This window comes from Alosa alosa, chromosome 11 (genome assembly GCF_017589495.1).
Source record: "Alosa alosa isolate M-15738 ecotype Scorff River chromosome 11, AALO_Geno_1.1, whole genome shotgun sequence".
Lineage (NCBI taxonomy): Eukaryota > Metazoa > Chordata > Actinopteri > Clupeiformes > Clupeidae > Alosa > Alosa alosa.
Window position 1 is genome coordinate 21,333,018 of NC_063199.1, and position 15,611 is coordinate 21,348,628.

At 43.4% G+C, this 15,611-nt stretch overlaps 1 protein-coding gene across 2 annotated transcripts; it reads left to right on the top strand.

Moving 5' to 3' along the window:
- The first annotated feature begins 13 nt into the window (after nucleotides 1-13).
- On the top strand, nucleotides 14-9,552 carry scamp5a (secretory carrier membrane protein 5a). 2 transcript variants are annotated; one of them, XM_048256645.1, is made up of 7 exons: nucleotides 14-117; nucleotides 5,749-5,804; nucleotides 5,890-6,009; nucleotides 6,838-6,994; nucleotides 7,087-7,188; nucleotides 8,793-8,910; nucleotides 9,343-9,552. In XM_048256645.1, exons 2-7 carry the CDS (start codon nucleotides 5,798-5,800, stop codon nucleotides 9,535-9,537), a joined length of 699 nt encoding a protein of 232 aa, XP_048112602.1. In that variant the 5' UTR covers nucleotides 14-117; nucleotides 5,749-5,797; the 3' UTR covers nucleotides 9,538-9,552. The 2 variants fall into 2 exon arrangements, with proteins under 2 accessions (XP_048112602.1, XP_048112601.1); XM_048256644.1 differs by lacking the exon at nucleotides 14-117 and adding an exon at nucleotides 4,608-4,855.
- Nucleotides 9,553-15,611: the final 6,059 nt, after the last annotated feature.

Here is a 15,611-nt window from a genome sequence, read left to right on the forward strand (position 1 = left end):
AAAAAAGAACGGCCCAAACAGTCCAAATAGCCGTTACAGAACTTTTAGTCAGACTCAGCCGGTGCGCCATTTTGACTGCTTCACTTCCAACCTGCCCAGCTTTCCTCTTCGCTTGTGGTACGTTTTAACTGAATTATAAAAATATATACCTGCTGTTGATTGTACACTTGGTTGCTAAACGGTTGCTGTAAAATGGTAGGCCTATCTGTGTGACATATAGTAGGACCATATTTGATCATACAATGATCTGGTTGACCAGTTTATTCCATCTGCTTGTCTTCTCTAAATGGTATTGCACCCATGAAGGTTAGAACTAAGTCATCAGAAAGAAAGCAGCCCTGGATTAATAGTGGCATTCGTAGTTGTAAAAGGGATTGTAGGAAAGCTGAGTGTAAATGGAAGAAGTCTGGTCTTCAAGTTCATTATGACATTATGAAGGAACCACTTAAACACTATAACATCTTGGTTAAGGATGCAAGATCACATTACTTTTCAGAACTTATTTCTGATCATCAGCATAATCCTAGATTTCTATTTAAAACAGTAGAGCAGCTGGTAAAGCCATCTACTCCCTGTGTCCCAGTGGAAAGTGATGCTGATTGTGAAAAGTTTTTGTCCTTTTTTACTGAGAAAGTAGAGTCAATTAAAACCTCTATCACTCCTAATACTATGCACTCTGAAGTCTCTTTCTTACAGGATAGGTATACTTTAAACCACTTCAATACAGTTACTCTATCTGAACTTCTAGAGACAGTGTCACATATGACAGTATCTTCCAGTCATCTTGATGTAGTACCAACAAAGTTCCTATTAGAAGTAATTGAATCTGTTGGGTCCTGTTTGCTTTCTATTTTTAATAGTTCACTTTTAAATGGCATTGTCCCTGATTACTTTAAAACTGCAAGTGTGAGCCCATTGCTGAAGAAATCAGGGCTTGATCCATCTCTACCTCAAAACTACAGACCTATTTCCAAGTTACCATTTGTATCAAAGATTCTTGAAAGATTAGTGTCCAAGCAGCTTGTCTCTGCACTGGAAAATAATAATCTTTTTGAAAAGCTACAATCTGGTTTCCGAAAGTATCATAGCACTGAGACAACACTGCTGAAAGTTACAAATTACCTTTTAAGAACAGCTGATGATGGCATGTGTTGGGCCTTTGTACTTCTTTGATCTTAGCGCAGCCTTTGACACTATTGATCACAGCATACTGCTGCATAGACTGGAACATTGGGTGGGAATTTCTGGTACAGCTTTACAACGGTTTTCATCTTACTTGTCAAATAGGAAGTTTTGTGTTTCTGCAAACAGTTACACATCTTCATTTTCTCCTGTCAGGTATGGGGTACCTCAAGGGTCAGTTTTAGGACCAATCTTATTTTGTTTATACATGCTTCCTCTTGGGCACATTATCCAGAAACACTGTGTCTCCTTCCACTTCTATGCTGATGATACACAGCTGTACCTGCCCATTAGTTCCTCTGATCCTAGTATGCTGAATTCCTTAAATGAATGTCTTTGTGACATAAAAAACTGGATGTCGAACAATTTCCTCCGGTTGAATTCTGACAAAACAGAAGTCCTCATCATTGGATCCCAGCACATAGTGAAACAAATGATACCATCCTTAGGTCCCTTTCACTTTTTAGACTGTGTAAAACCTGTTGCAAAGAATCTTGGTGTCTGGTTTGACAGTAATTTAAGCTTTGAACGTCACATCACAAAGCTCATACAGTCTTGTTTCTATCACCTCAGAAATATTTCCAAGATTAGTTCCATCTTAACTTTTAAAGACACTGAGACCATTATACATGCATTTATTTCTTCACGCCTGGATTACTGCAGTAGTCTTTTTTCTTGTCTGAACCAAAAATCTATAAAGAGACTTCAACTAAGACAAACTTTTACTAAGACAAAGTACTGTAATCACATTACTCCTGTTTTAGCCTCACTGCACTGGCTCCCAGTAAGCTTTAGAATTGATTTTAAGATTCTTCTGATTACTTTTAAAGCTCTACATGGCCTGTCTCCCAACTACATATCTGATCTCCTAGTACCTTATACACCTGTGCGTACTTTAAGATCATCTGGTAGTGGTTTCCTAACTATTCCTAAGGTCAATCTCAAAACTAAAGGGGAGAGAGCCTTTAGTGTCAGGGCACCTAGGCTCTGGAATGACCTGCCTGATGAAATCAGGTCAGCCAAGTCAGTATGCTCTTTTAAATCCCTCCTTAAAACTCATCTACAAGCAAGCCTTCTTTAGTTTTGTTTAAGTAATATGCTTCATTTTGTGTTAAGTTTATTAAGTTTTATTTCAGTGTCAAGTTTTATTTCAGTAAGTTTTATTTCAGTGTAAGTTTATTTTCCTTTTTCAAATTTATGTTAAGTTCTAATTGAATTATATTATTTGATTGTTATATTATTATGTCTTATTTGCATTTTCATTTGTTGATATTGTACAGCACTTTGTAACTTTGTTGCTATATAAATAAAGATTATTATTATTATTATTATTATTATGTAATTGGCTTTGCATTCGCTGCTAGGTGAGGGGGGTCTAACGTTAGAAGTACAGCTAGCAACTAGCTGCTAATGTCAAGTCCAGTCATCGCCTGTTTAATTTCAAACAGATGCCTCCAAACTTCTTCAAAGTTGTTTTTGTGTGTGGGGAGCATTACACATTACCACTCATCGAAAAAAGATGGCCATGCTAGTTTATGTTGCAGGGTTCCCGCGGGGTCTTAAAAAGCCTAAAATTCAGAACTTTACATTTAAGGCCTTAAAACGTCTAAAAAACGGCCATTTTCATTCCGAGGTCTTAGAATGAATTTAGTCAGGTCTAAAAAATATTTTACCATCGTTCATTTCCAGAAACGCTGGCCGCAGAAAGTTATTACAAAGTAGCAAAAAAGTAGTGAGTCGTAGAACTAGCTTGCAAAGCAGAGCTCTAGCGTCTTTGCTACCTTTGTAAGAAAACCAGTAGAATGCTCAGAACATTGGTTCAGTGTGTTGTAGTTCTTTCTGGGGGATATTGGTGTTGGTACGTAGCCTACGCAGTGATAACTCTACAAATCCCGTGATAAATGCAATACCTGCCCGCAAAATAGCCTACGTCTGCGTCTCTTCAGATTTGGTTAAAGTTCGGCTACGTGTGGAAAATGGGAAAGTGTAGGCCTACTTTCAACGAGACATGGCTAGATCCAGTGATGCCGCGTTACTCTATTTTGACCACTTTTTTTCGGTAGCGAGTCTAACGCGCTACTATTTCTAGCAATCAGATTAAAGTTACTTATCCAAGTCACTGTGCGTTAGGCCTACAACTTTTGTCATTTACCTTAGTAAAATATGTATTCTTTGTTTTTTTCTTGTCTCGGGGATTAACGCTGACGTTTTCAGCATGATGACTCACCGTGTAATACCACGCAGCAACATAAACATAAACAACAATAGAGGGAGGAGAGAGATGCGCATTTTAGTTATAGTCATTATTTTGAGTTTGTGTCCGCTAAACATGATAACATTAAGGTATGTTGTACACTGTGCTCGTGACAAAGTGCTGTCTAGCTAGACATCCCAAGTCTCCCGAAGTTCTGCGAGTCTCCCCGATAGCGGCTTCCTGACGCCCGCAATTAGGCCTACATAAAATCTCCCGGATCTTTCAGCAATGGAGTAGGCCCCTATGTGTATTTGGTGAAACTGATTGGTTATTGATCTTATCTCTAATTGTTTGACATACAATCATAATACTGACATACAATCATACTGTTGAAAATAATAAAATAACTGTTTTGTGAACTTTATTCAACATAGCCAGTGATTTAGGCAATATTTATGGTGTTAATTATAGTGAAATATACAATTTCACAAAAATAGGGTTAAAACAGGTAAAAAAATGGAGACATAATTTTTCTCCATGTGCAATGACCTCTAAAGACAGTCCAACCACTCTCCAAAAATTAACATTTCAATCCCACAGAAACCACATAGGCCCCCTGACTATCAACTGAATTTTGCTATGTGGGAATGTATCAGTGGCCATTCACCTGTGATGGCCTGGGATGGAACGATTTGAAACTGGATACAAACATGACGCAATACTTTTCAATTATGCAAAAGCCATTCTTCTCCTATTATACACAGCAGACTGTGGACCAATAGGAGAGAACAGCTGACTACTTCGGTGGAGAGTTTAGTTTAACATAGGATTAAAGAAGACAGACGCAGATGGACATAAGGGGCAGTGGTATTTAACACATGCTGTAGTGTGGCCTATACCAACAGCCACTCAGACAGAGAGCCTCCTATGATAGTGCATATCCTGCATCCTTCCTGCATCCTTCCACCCACAAGAGGTCATGCGGCCTGAAGGCTGGCTCTGTCTTTATCATCACAGGCCCGTATTCAGTCCAAATTAAATAAATAGACTGCTTTACGTCAACATGACGTCGTCGTGGGTTCAGTACCGCGGAGAGTACCCTCCGCTGCCAGCGGCCCGCTCGCACCCGCTCGCTCAGGGTGGAGCCGATGTGGGGAGGGTGAAAGGAGGTGGGAGCGGATGGGTGAAATATCGCGAGTGTTTGAGGGGATGCTTGTTGGCTGGTTTCGCAGAGCATCACATCGGCCACTATTCTGATCACACTGTGCGAAACCTCAGAATCGTGACGCGGGCGCTTCACACACTAACCTTCAGCAATCAAGGAAATGATAAAAGCCATCCGGAAAACGAAAGCACGAACGATTTCACGATTAACTAAAACTATCAGGTGCAGTTTGTAATGAAAACAGATTTGTAGGAAGCTATACAAATTGCATTCTTGCAACCTAACAAAAGAAGCGGACACCATTCCCCACCGAGGTCTGTTTGTGCAATTTCGTCCATTCGATTAAAATGTTCATTTAATAGTATTGTGAGAGGATTTATCACGAGCAATGTGTGTTGTCTTCTCCGTCGGTGTAGGCTAAATCACATAGCCTACGACCTAAGGAATCTGGTCTCGGATGTAGAAATGTGATGTCCGGCATCATTCTCTGAAGGGCGCTATTGCCGTCGACCTCAATCTTGATTTTAGACGTCTCCAAGCACATCGGAATAGTATCTGTAGCGACGTAGTGCAATGCTTTTGCCTAACTGTGTTAATTGTGGAGATCAGTATGTTTTTGATGAGGATGCGACAAATCTCCCCTGCGTCCTGCCGTCTGTATATTGTTATTATTTCATTATTTGTTACGTTTGCCTACACTGAATGCCCTTCATAGCTGTAGCCTACTTTTAAACCATCGCAAGGCAGACTATACAGGCCTAGAATAAACAGTAGTAGGCTATTCTGTTTCAGAAATCCTCCAGTCCAGGCTCTATATAGCACTGTGTTGGTTTGCATAACGTTACGGTCGACGGGCAGGTGAAGCGCTGAATATAACTGAAATTGGCGATGTTCTCAGGGTCGTTGGTCCTCTAAATGTATATTCACCAATACCACTGTCAGGGCAGGCTTTTGCATATGTAGACCGAGATCATTAGGCCACAGTGTTTTTGCTCACACATAATAACAATCATGATTCCAAGAGGAAGAAATGCTAGGCCTTCTGAATAGAGTACTTGCATCTGAACAGCATTCTCTTCCACAGTGGTTTTCATTATCAAGTGAACAACACAACAGGTCTTGTCAATGCATCATGCTCTCTTTATCTTAGCCCTCTGATGGTGTTAATGTGTTCCAGTGATCTGAAAGAATATTTTTTATTCCCTAGGCAACTGAACATCAACTGACATATAGAGGATAAAGATTCAAGTGTCCCCATGGCAGGTATGTAATATTTAACAGCGTTAGTACATTTTGATATACTGGCACTGCAGCTGATGTTCATGTAAATTATTTGATTTCTTTACAGAAAACAACTTCCCACCTTTACCCAAGTTTATTCCTCTGAGGCCATGTTTTTATCAGGACTTCGAAGAGATCCCAGATCAGAGACGCACCATGTGCAAGCGCCTGTACTACCTGTGGATACGTAAGTCTGTCAGACACAGGACAGGGGCAGTTCCACACCAGCCCCATCACACACACACACACACACACACACACACACACACACACACACACACACATGCCTCCTGAGCAGCGCTCTCCATACTGACTTATGAACTCCAAACATGTTGTGTCTTCAGTTTGCTGGAAGAAACAGTGAGCTGCATGTAATCATAGCAGCTGATCACACTGAATTTAACCCATCGCGTGCCAGTCTCCAGAGTTGTAATGTCACTTGTGTTGACACTCAAAACAAGGACTCACAAAGCAATCTGGTTTAGCAAGATCTCCAGGCCAGGCGCCTTTGGCTGTGGAACTTGTATGCTGTTATACAGTACATGTTCATCCAAGAAACCTATGAGCTGTTTCACAGAAGACATTGAATGTTGGTGTTTCTATCTAACACACTATCAATTAGAAAGCATGGGTAACATTTACTTCCTTTTGAAAGCATGGGTAACATTTACTTCCTTTTGAAAGCATGGGTAACTTTTACTTCCTTTTGCTACTGCTGTGGCTGGGATGTAACAGGGCCTCTCCGCTTCAGGTATTTTATGACATTTTTGATAGACATTTTTACCACATAGGGTTTTAGTGGCCATGTAGTGGATACTTGTTCTAGAGTATTAGCTTGTAGTTGTATTGATTAGAGTTAGATGTAAATTTCCACCAACCTTGTGTGTGATGGATAGATAGCTAGCTTGATGTGTAGATTGATAGGATGTGAAATAACGCTGTCATCACAGCCTTCAGCGTGAGATCCAAAACCAGCTGACTCAGAGGATTCCATGGCACTTGTCTTTCCTCTCAGTGAACAGCGCTACTCTGGCGGTGAATCTGATTGGCTGCCTGGCGTGGATGTGCGGCGGGGGCGGGGCTACTAACTTTGGCATGGCTATCCTGTGGCTGATCCTCTTCACCCCCTGCTCCTATGTCTGCTGGTTCCGACCCATCTACAAGGCCTTCAAGTGAGCGCCACGCATGTCTACTGGGCGGGGTTAAGGGGCCCTCTGACCTGCTCTCAGGCCTTACTCTGTGTGTCCCTCTCTGCTCCCTGTAGGACAGACAGCTCCTTCAACTTCATGGCGTTCTTCTTTGTGTTCATGGCCCAGGTGGTGATCAGCATCATCCAGTGTGTGGGCATCCCTGGCTGGGGAGTGTGGTAAGAAGGGGGTGACCAGTAAAATAATTAATGATGGTCAGTTCAGGGTCCAGCACTGGTGACCAGTAATGGTCTGTTCAGTGTCCAGCAGCAGTGACCAGTAGAAGAGTTAATGATGGTCTGTTCAGCATCTAGCGGTGACCAGTAGAATAGTTAATGATGGTCTGTTCAGCATCTAGCGGTGACCAGTAATGGTGTGTTCAGCGTCCAGTGGCGGAGTGTCTCAGTAGGCCGTGGCAGCAGAAGAGAGTGGAGGACACATGGCTACCTCAGGTGGCTCTCAGCCAATCAGATCTCATTATCTCAGAGGCCAAATTCTAGCGGAAAATAGACCGCTAGTAGGTTAGTGGGACAGAAACGGAAACATTCAGGTGCTGCTCTGGTGCTGTGAGGGGGTTGGCTAGTGTGGAGAGTGACGCAGCTTAACAATGGTGTAAATGACTAACGGTGGGGTAAATAAATAACAATGAAGTAAATGATTAACAGTGGGGTAAATTATTAAAAGTGGGGTAAATAACTAATAGTGGGGTGAATGACTAACAGTGAGGTAAGTGATTAACAGTGGGGTAAATAACTAATAGTGGGGTAAATAACTAATAGTGGGGTGAATTACTAATAGTGGGGTAAATAACTAACAGAGGGGTAAATGACTAACAGTAGGGTAAATTACTAATAGTGGGGTAAATAACTAGGTTAATAGTGAGGTGAATGACTAACAGTGGGGTAAATTACTAGTAGTGGGGTAAATAACTAACAATGGGGGAAATAACTAACAGTGGGGAAAATGACAAATGCAAAAGAATCTTTTACTGTTTTGCATTCTACAGATGAACATTTAGCGCTGGTTAAAACAGACAGAATAATTTGAATGTTTTACTCTTAAGGCGGGGATCACATTGGCCAGCGGCAAGCTGCAATGGCAAGTTCTATCTAGTTCCTAAGCAACATAAATGGTTTTCCTAAACTGACAATTGCATACTCTCGTGTTGCACTTTTAAAGTTGAATCAAGTTTAATGTTCAGCTTGTTCAACGCTAGCGTTATGCCAGCGTTGCCACCGTTCCGCTGCCGAACCATAGAGAATGATCGGAAACCTGCCGCTTTCCGCTGGTCAGTGTGATCACCGCCAAAGAGGGAGGCTTCACCAGATGTGTAACTGTAGCGTTCCGCTCCCGGAATGCTCCTGCAACAATTAGTTTCCACTATCATCAATGGAACTGGCAACACCAGACATATTAGGCGTGTACATCGGAAAAACTTTAGAAGACTTAGTCTTCTAAAACTATTTTTGCACTTTGCGAACGAATCGTTTGAATTGGGCACCCGCTGCAGCCCATCTGTAATGGGAGGAAATTAATTTAGCCTCTGATCCATGTTACAATTTCAGAGAAAACTGTAGGTTAGTTTTCATGTAAGATACATAATATATGATCAGGCATTACTGAATTGATCATCTTCCACGATGATATGTTCCTAAATGAAAGGTCATTAGTGTTTCCTTTGTTTCTGTATTGTGATGAGGCCTGCGTGCTGTCTTTTTTGGTCTGCTGTGCTAACCGTAACAGTAACCCTAATTTGGCCTGTGCTGTCTGTGATTGCTTGCAGTGGCTGGCTGGCCACCATCACCTTTTTTAGCACCAATGTGGGCTCTGCTGTGGTCATGCTGATCCCAACGATTATGTTCACGGCGATGGCTGTGCTCTCCTTCATCGCCCTCACTAAGGTAGGATGCTCTTCTTCTCTCATTCACTAGGGGACAAATCCTTACGTATGTGTGTGACAGGTTCATAACCCTGTATATATGTGTGTGTCAGGTTCATAACCTTGTATGTATGTGTGTGTCAGGTTTATAACCCTGTACATATGTGTATGTCAGGTTCATAACCATGTAAGTATGGCTATGTCAGGTTCATAATCCTGTATGTATGTGTGTGACAGGTCCATAACCCTGTATGTATGTGTGTGTCAGGTTCATAACCTTGTATGTATGTGTGTGTCAGGTTTATAACCCTGTACATATGTGTATGTCAGGTTCATAACCATGTAAGTATGGCTATGTCAGGTTCAGAACCCTGTATGTATGTGTGTGTCAGGTTTTTAACCCTGTATGTATGTGTGAGTCAGGTTTTTAACCCTGTATGTATGTGTGTGTCAGGTCCATAACTTCTACCGTGGCAGCGGTGGCAGCATGAGCAAGGCGCAGGAGGAGTGGACCACGGGGGCCTGGAAGAACCCTCACGTTCAGCAGGCAGCGCAGCAGGCAGCTATGGGCGCCGCCCAGGGAGCCATGCAGGGCCAGCAGCAGCAGTACTCCGCAGCTCCCACCTACAACTACGACGAGCCCATGTAGTCTGCCACTAGGGAAGGGGGGGGGGGGGGTTTGGGGGAGGGTACTGAGAATGGGGGGTACGGGGTGGGAATGGGCAGAATTAGATATCAACTAAGAGTTGGGTTTCCTCTATTGCAAGAACACATTAGATCATGCACACGCACATGACTGTGTGTCTCAATGAGTGGTCGTATCACGTGTTTCTTTCAGTTCATAAAAGTAAACATTTAGCAGAAGGTGTGTGTGTGTAACCTGTGATATTCTGAGAACATTAGTGTATATGACATCTGATAGCTTTTCAACAGGACTGGACAAGCTCCTGGGTTGAAACATTCCACTGGCCTCTGTAGTCTTGCGTACAGACCATCACACACACACACTAGGGTTGCAGAGTGCTTGTGCTCGCGTCTTTGCGTCAGTAGGCAACGTGGCGAATCAGCTACACCCGTCCCACACACCACAAGCCACCTACTCCACCTCTCAAGCGCTTCTCTGAGAGGAAACCGAGCGTTTCTGAGTTCTTATTTATTTGTTAGAGTCAGGAAGGGTCTCTGACTGTCTCATGTGATCTTAATGTGTTGGCAGCATGGCACGACCATTCTATACCACTGCATCAATGGGCGCAGCCTGGCACCACCATTTTGTACCACTGCAGCGGTGGCCGCAGCCTGGCACGACCATTCTGTACCACTGCAACGGTGAACGCAGCCTGGCACGACCATTCTGTACCACTGCATCGATGGGCACAGCCTGGCACGACCATTCTGTACCACTGCAGTGGTGGGGGCAGCCTGGCACGACCATTCTGTACCACTGCAACGGTGAACGCAGCCTGGCATGACCATTCTGTACCACTGCATCGATGGGCACAGCCTGGCACGACCATTCTGTACCACTGCAGTGGTGGGGGCAGCCTGGCACGACCATTCCATACCACTGCACACCGATGGGCGGGCGCAGCCTGGCACGACCATTCTGTACCACTGCAGTGGTGTGGGCAGCCTGGCACGACCATTCTGTACCACTGCAGTGGTGTGGGCAGCCTGGCACCACCATTCTGTACCACTGCAGTGGTGTGGGCAGCCTGGCACCACCATTCTGTACCACTGCAGTGGTGTGGGCAGCCTGGCTCCACCATTCTGTACCACTGCAGTGGTGTGGGCAGCCTGGCTCCACCATTCTGTACCACTGCAGCGGTGTGGGCAGTCAGGACTCCACTTCCCTCCACCTTTCAGTCCAGTATCCAGTGGCCTTATCACAGGTCTTAAAGGAGTTTTGATATTTTTTTCTCACATATTATTTGTTGTGACATGTTGTTATTTTTTTATTTATATTATTATTTACATGTTAGATGTTTATGTTTATGTTGTTGATGTGAATCAGGTCTAATTGGAGGTCTGCGGGTCATGTGACTTGTGCAGGCCAATCCAAACCTGTCTATAGTGTTAAGTGGTTCTTACCTCAGTGTTCCGAAATGCTCCGCCCCTGCAGGTGTAATCAGTGTTCTGAGAAGCTCCGCCCCTGCACGTGTACTCACTGTTCTGAGATGCTCCGCCCTTGCAGGTGTACTCAGTGGTCAGTGGCAGACTGAGGGTCCGTCAATCTACGCTACGTCCGACCCACTCTGGACACTCCGAACGGCAATATACGAACGTACCCTGAGATGCGGTAGAGCACAGTCTGATGCGATAGCCTCTGTTAGCGTCCAGTCTGTTGCGATAGCCACTGTTAGCTTCCTGCTGTTCCACCACCGCCAAGCGTTCACTAGAGGCCAGCTCTGAGGCTGAGCTCAAGCCTTGGTCTCTCTTTCTGCATTTTGTTATAAGTTGCACAATTCTTCAGGAAAAGCTCGTTTGACCTCATGATTTGGACCATTGTTGCTTCGTATGGAATCATTTTCCAAAAGTATGGTTGGTTTACAGGGACCTTCTAAAGCAGAGGTTTATTCCCTGCAGCGAAAGCACATGCCCCATATTCAGCCACTGGGAGCTTTACAAGCGTTTTATCAACGTTGGTGAGTTACCATTACAGACCGCTGAGTGACCCAAAGAGAGCGTAACTGTACTGGGTTTCATTGGCCTGTGGACATGTTGGTAAACGGACGTATGTTTACGTAGTTGCCACATCAGTCTGTTTGGCCAAACAGGCAAGTGTAATGCCTGTGATGTGTCAAAGCCCACTTCCTGTGACATCACACTCTTATCCTCAGTGGTTCCTTATGGGCTCTGTGCACTAGCTTTCTTGAAGTCAGCAACCAGTTTCCTGTTCGTCGACATCACTGTCAACAAGAACTTGAAGAGGAGTGCTTCAGTTGTACCAAAACGTGTGCTCACCGAAAATCCTTCCCTCCTGATTTTGTGCAGCCTCTGCACGTAGGCCGGCGTTTTTAGGAAAAAGATGGAAGCTAAAAACACTTTTATAACGACTTGAAGCTGAGCAGAGTGGCACACAGTGCTCCAGTGCCGCCCACGGACATTAAGACTCACGTACATTGTATCTTATGTTTTGGTACAACTAAAGCACTCCTCTTCAAGTGCTTGTTGACAGCTCGACAAATAGGAAACTGGTTGTTGACTTTAAGTAAGCTAGTGCACAGAGCTTATAGGCAATATTTGACATGGTGGGGGCTAGAGAATATGTTAAATAGTCAATGCAAAATTATCCAGAAAATGAAGAAATTTAAACTAGACACATATGCCTCTGGAGGCTGTGAGATAGCTGGAAACATCAGGGTTTTGTAGGCGGTGTCATATTACGGTGTACAGTTAGAGCTTTGTGCTGGGCTGACAAGCTCAGTGTGTTATTGGACATTATTGTAACTGTGTACATAGGATGAAATCACTAATTAGCGCCGGGCATGTAACATAGTGCCAGTCATCTCGTAATGTGAAGTCATTGGAGGGTGTTTCTTTCTCTTCTCTGTTTATTTTTTAATATGATGTTTTTTGGTTTCTATTTTTGTGTATATTTGTGTGTGTGTGTATGTGTGTGTGTGCAAGTGTTTGTTCCTTAGCGGTGGGTTTTAATGAGCTTTGGTTGGATGGGGGTGTGACATCCTTTTGCGTAGGTCTGGCTGAGCGTGTGTGTCTCCACAGCCCAGATGAGAGAGATGTGTGTAACTGCTGTGCCAGGACTTGACCTCACCTCTCTATGTAGATGCAGCGCCCCCTAGTGGAAACTAAATGGCCATAGGGTCCTACTACTACAGTTCAGTGTTCAATACTGGAGTCTGTTCTCTAACATCTGCACCAGCCAATGAACAGCCCACTCCTCCCAGCCAGGCCCCATTTACCCATGCCAATACTATGATCTTAACGCGTCAATATCCACACTGTCAAATAGATGGAGACATTCTTTATGTAAAGTACACAGATGACAATAGAACTAAAAAAAGCTAGTCTTCTATGTATAGTGTGTCAAGTGTGGTGAATTTATAAACTGTAAGTTGAACCAAACTGTGAGCCATGTATATGTCGGACACAGTGTGTGTGTAGGTATGCATGTGCCTGTGTGTGTGTGTGTGTGTGTGTGTGTGTGTGTGTGTGTGTGTGTGTGTATGTTGATGTGTTGATGTAATTTCTGTGACCCTGCCCTTTATGGAATGTATTGTAGTCTTGGAGACGAGCTACAGTTCATTTGCAAGATCAGTATGCTCAGTATTTGTAGGGGCTCACAGCTTTTAAACAGCCATCACGTCACTCATGGATCAGTTGGTCAAGCTCCCTTGTACTGCACATGATTCTACTCTGTATAATGTATTATAATATCCTATACTAGTAGTATGTTATTGTGTGAGGAAAATGTTTATGGGAATTGGGGACACAAGTGTGATCTTCTCTGATCTGTTGTAAAGAAACAGTTAATCTCTAAGCATGACACCCTGAGGCCTGGCGCTGGACTTTCAGAACAATTGCTTTTGGTTTTTGTTACTTTTGTATTATTTTTCTTCTCCCTGGTCGATAGTAAACTGATATTGTTGCTTTGCCTGGTCATCCACTTTCTTTTCCTCCCAGAGAGGAACTGCATTCATGGTAATAACATGTGAATTACTGTAACTAATGTCCCAGATAAAGAATGATTGAAGATTTGGGGGACCTCATGGGGGAGGGGGAGGGGGGGGTTAGAGAGAGAGAGAGAGGGATTGTGAAAAAGGTACTCTAAGGCTAAACATACCACATGATTGGCACAATGTATGTGAGTGCGTAAGGGGAGAGATTGGGATTGGGCCTCCTTTTAAAGAGCACATTGCTGCATGGATTGTGGGTCAAGAAGGGACTACAAAGAGATATAATTGTAATAGCGCCTCACAGCTGAGAGAGGTATTACAGCCCTCTCTGAGGTCTTCAGCATTGACTTATGCAGTTAATGAATAAAAATACAATTAATGAAAAATGAATAACAATTGCCTAGAATTAAAAAGGAAATTAAATATACATATCAAACTATTACAACAACTAAATGACAAACACAACAGATGGATGACAACAGACGAACACTAGTGTACAGTCATCTCTCCGCCAGGAGCATTTATTCTTATTACTACGCAGGTCACGTAACCTGGTAAAAACAATCAAGCTGATAATTTGACGTGACCCCAATTTACCACCAGGTGGAGACAAATGTGAATGGAAAGAGAGTCTGAGCGGAAAGCGAACGCCGCATCCATGCTGATGACTTGCTCTGCCCGCTGAGTGACGTGTTCCAGTGCCGCGTAATGACCTTGGTCAGCTTTCAGTGGTCACCAAAGATTCTAGCGCTCTAGAATCTTTGGTGGTCACCGTGGTAACTTCGCCATCAAACACACACAAATCCCAAAAATATCACACAAACACAGTTTACCCCACATAGGCTTCCTGGTCAAGCATCAGGCAGCAGACATCATAGCTGCCTGCTGCTAAGATAGCCTAGGCCTACATGTCAAATAAATCACTCAATAAAAACAGATTTGTGACTATTTAGCATCCGGTTTCTACAGTGTGTAGGCCTACGTGTTAGCAAACAGCATGTTGCATAGGCTAGTGTGACCAGACGTCCCCGGTTTCTGTGACCTGTCCCCGGAAAAGTCCCCGGTTTTTACTGTGACTGACAGACCCGAAATTAGAATATTTTTTTTTTTAAAAGTTAAAAATGAAAAAGCAAAAATGAGGCGTTGTAATCACAGGTATCTCTGGCTGATGGGTTCAAAACTGCACAGAATTTGAAGTATAGGATCATTATGACACCCTCATGGAGTGCCATATCAGCTACACGCACACACACACACACACACACGCAAGCACATGCATGCACACACGCGCACGCAGGCACACACATGCATAAACACAGACACACACACTCACGCACATGTCATGCACACACACACAGGCACGCACGCACACACTCACACGCATGCACACACATAAACACACGCACACACACACACACACATAAAAACACACACACATGCTGGCACACGTCATTTACATACACAAAAGTAGGGGATGGAGTAGGGATGGAGACAAATTGACAAGCGTGGTTTATTTTTGCGGGGAGAATGTGCAGGACTGGGCAGCGGTCATATTTTTTCGGTCGTACATTATATCTAATTTCTTCATCTGATGACTGTACCTACCCACCATAGAAATATCCTAGCATTCATAGCGTGAGAATCATAATTTGAACTGTCCAATATGTAGGCTAAACCCCTTCAGCCACTACATGGAATGGCAGCAGCAATCACTACTGTATCTCAGGTAACCTTACTAACACCAGACAGAATGTGTGTGCACAAAATAAATATGCATACATAATAATAAACAATGAGTAGCCTAAACATGTGTGCAGTGCATTTGTCATTTTTGCTATTTTTTTTGCATTTGCTATTTTCCTCTGTTTAAATCAGCAATGGCGGGGTAATGTCACTTCTGTAAACGTTTAAACAAAACAGAGAGCGAGCTCGCTACTCCCTCCCCTCCCTCCCGTGCAATTGAAACTCTCCTAAACGCGCATCTTGACGGTGATTGGTTGGAACACTATTTATTTTGGAAAGAAAAGAAGGAATGCTTCTCTGGGTCGACAAATGTTAATTATAGTCAAAAAATTCAGGGTGCTCTTCA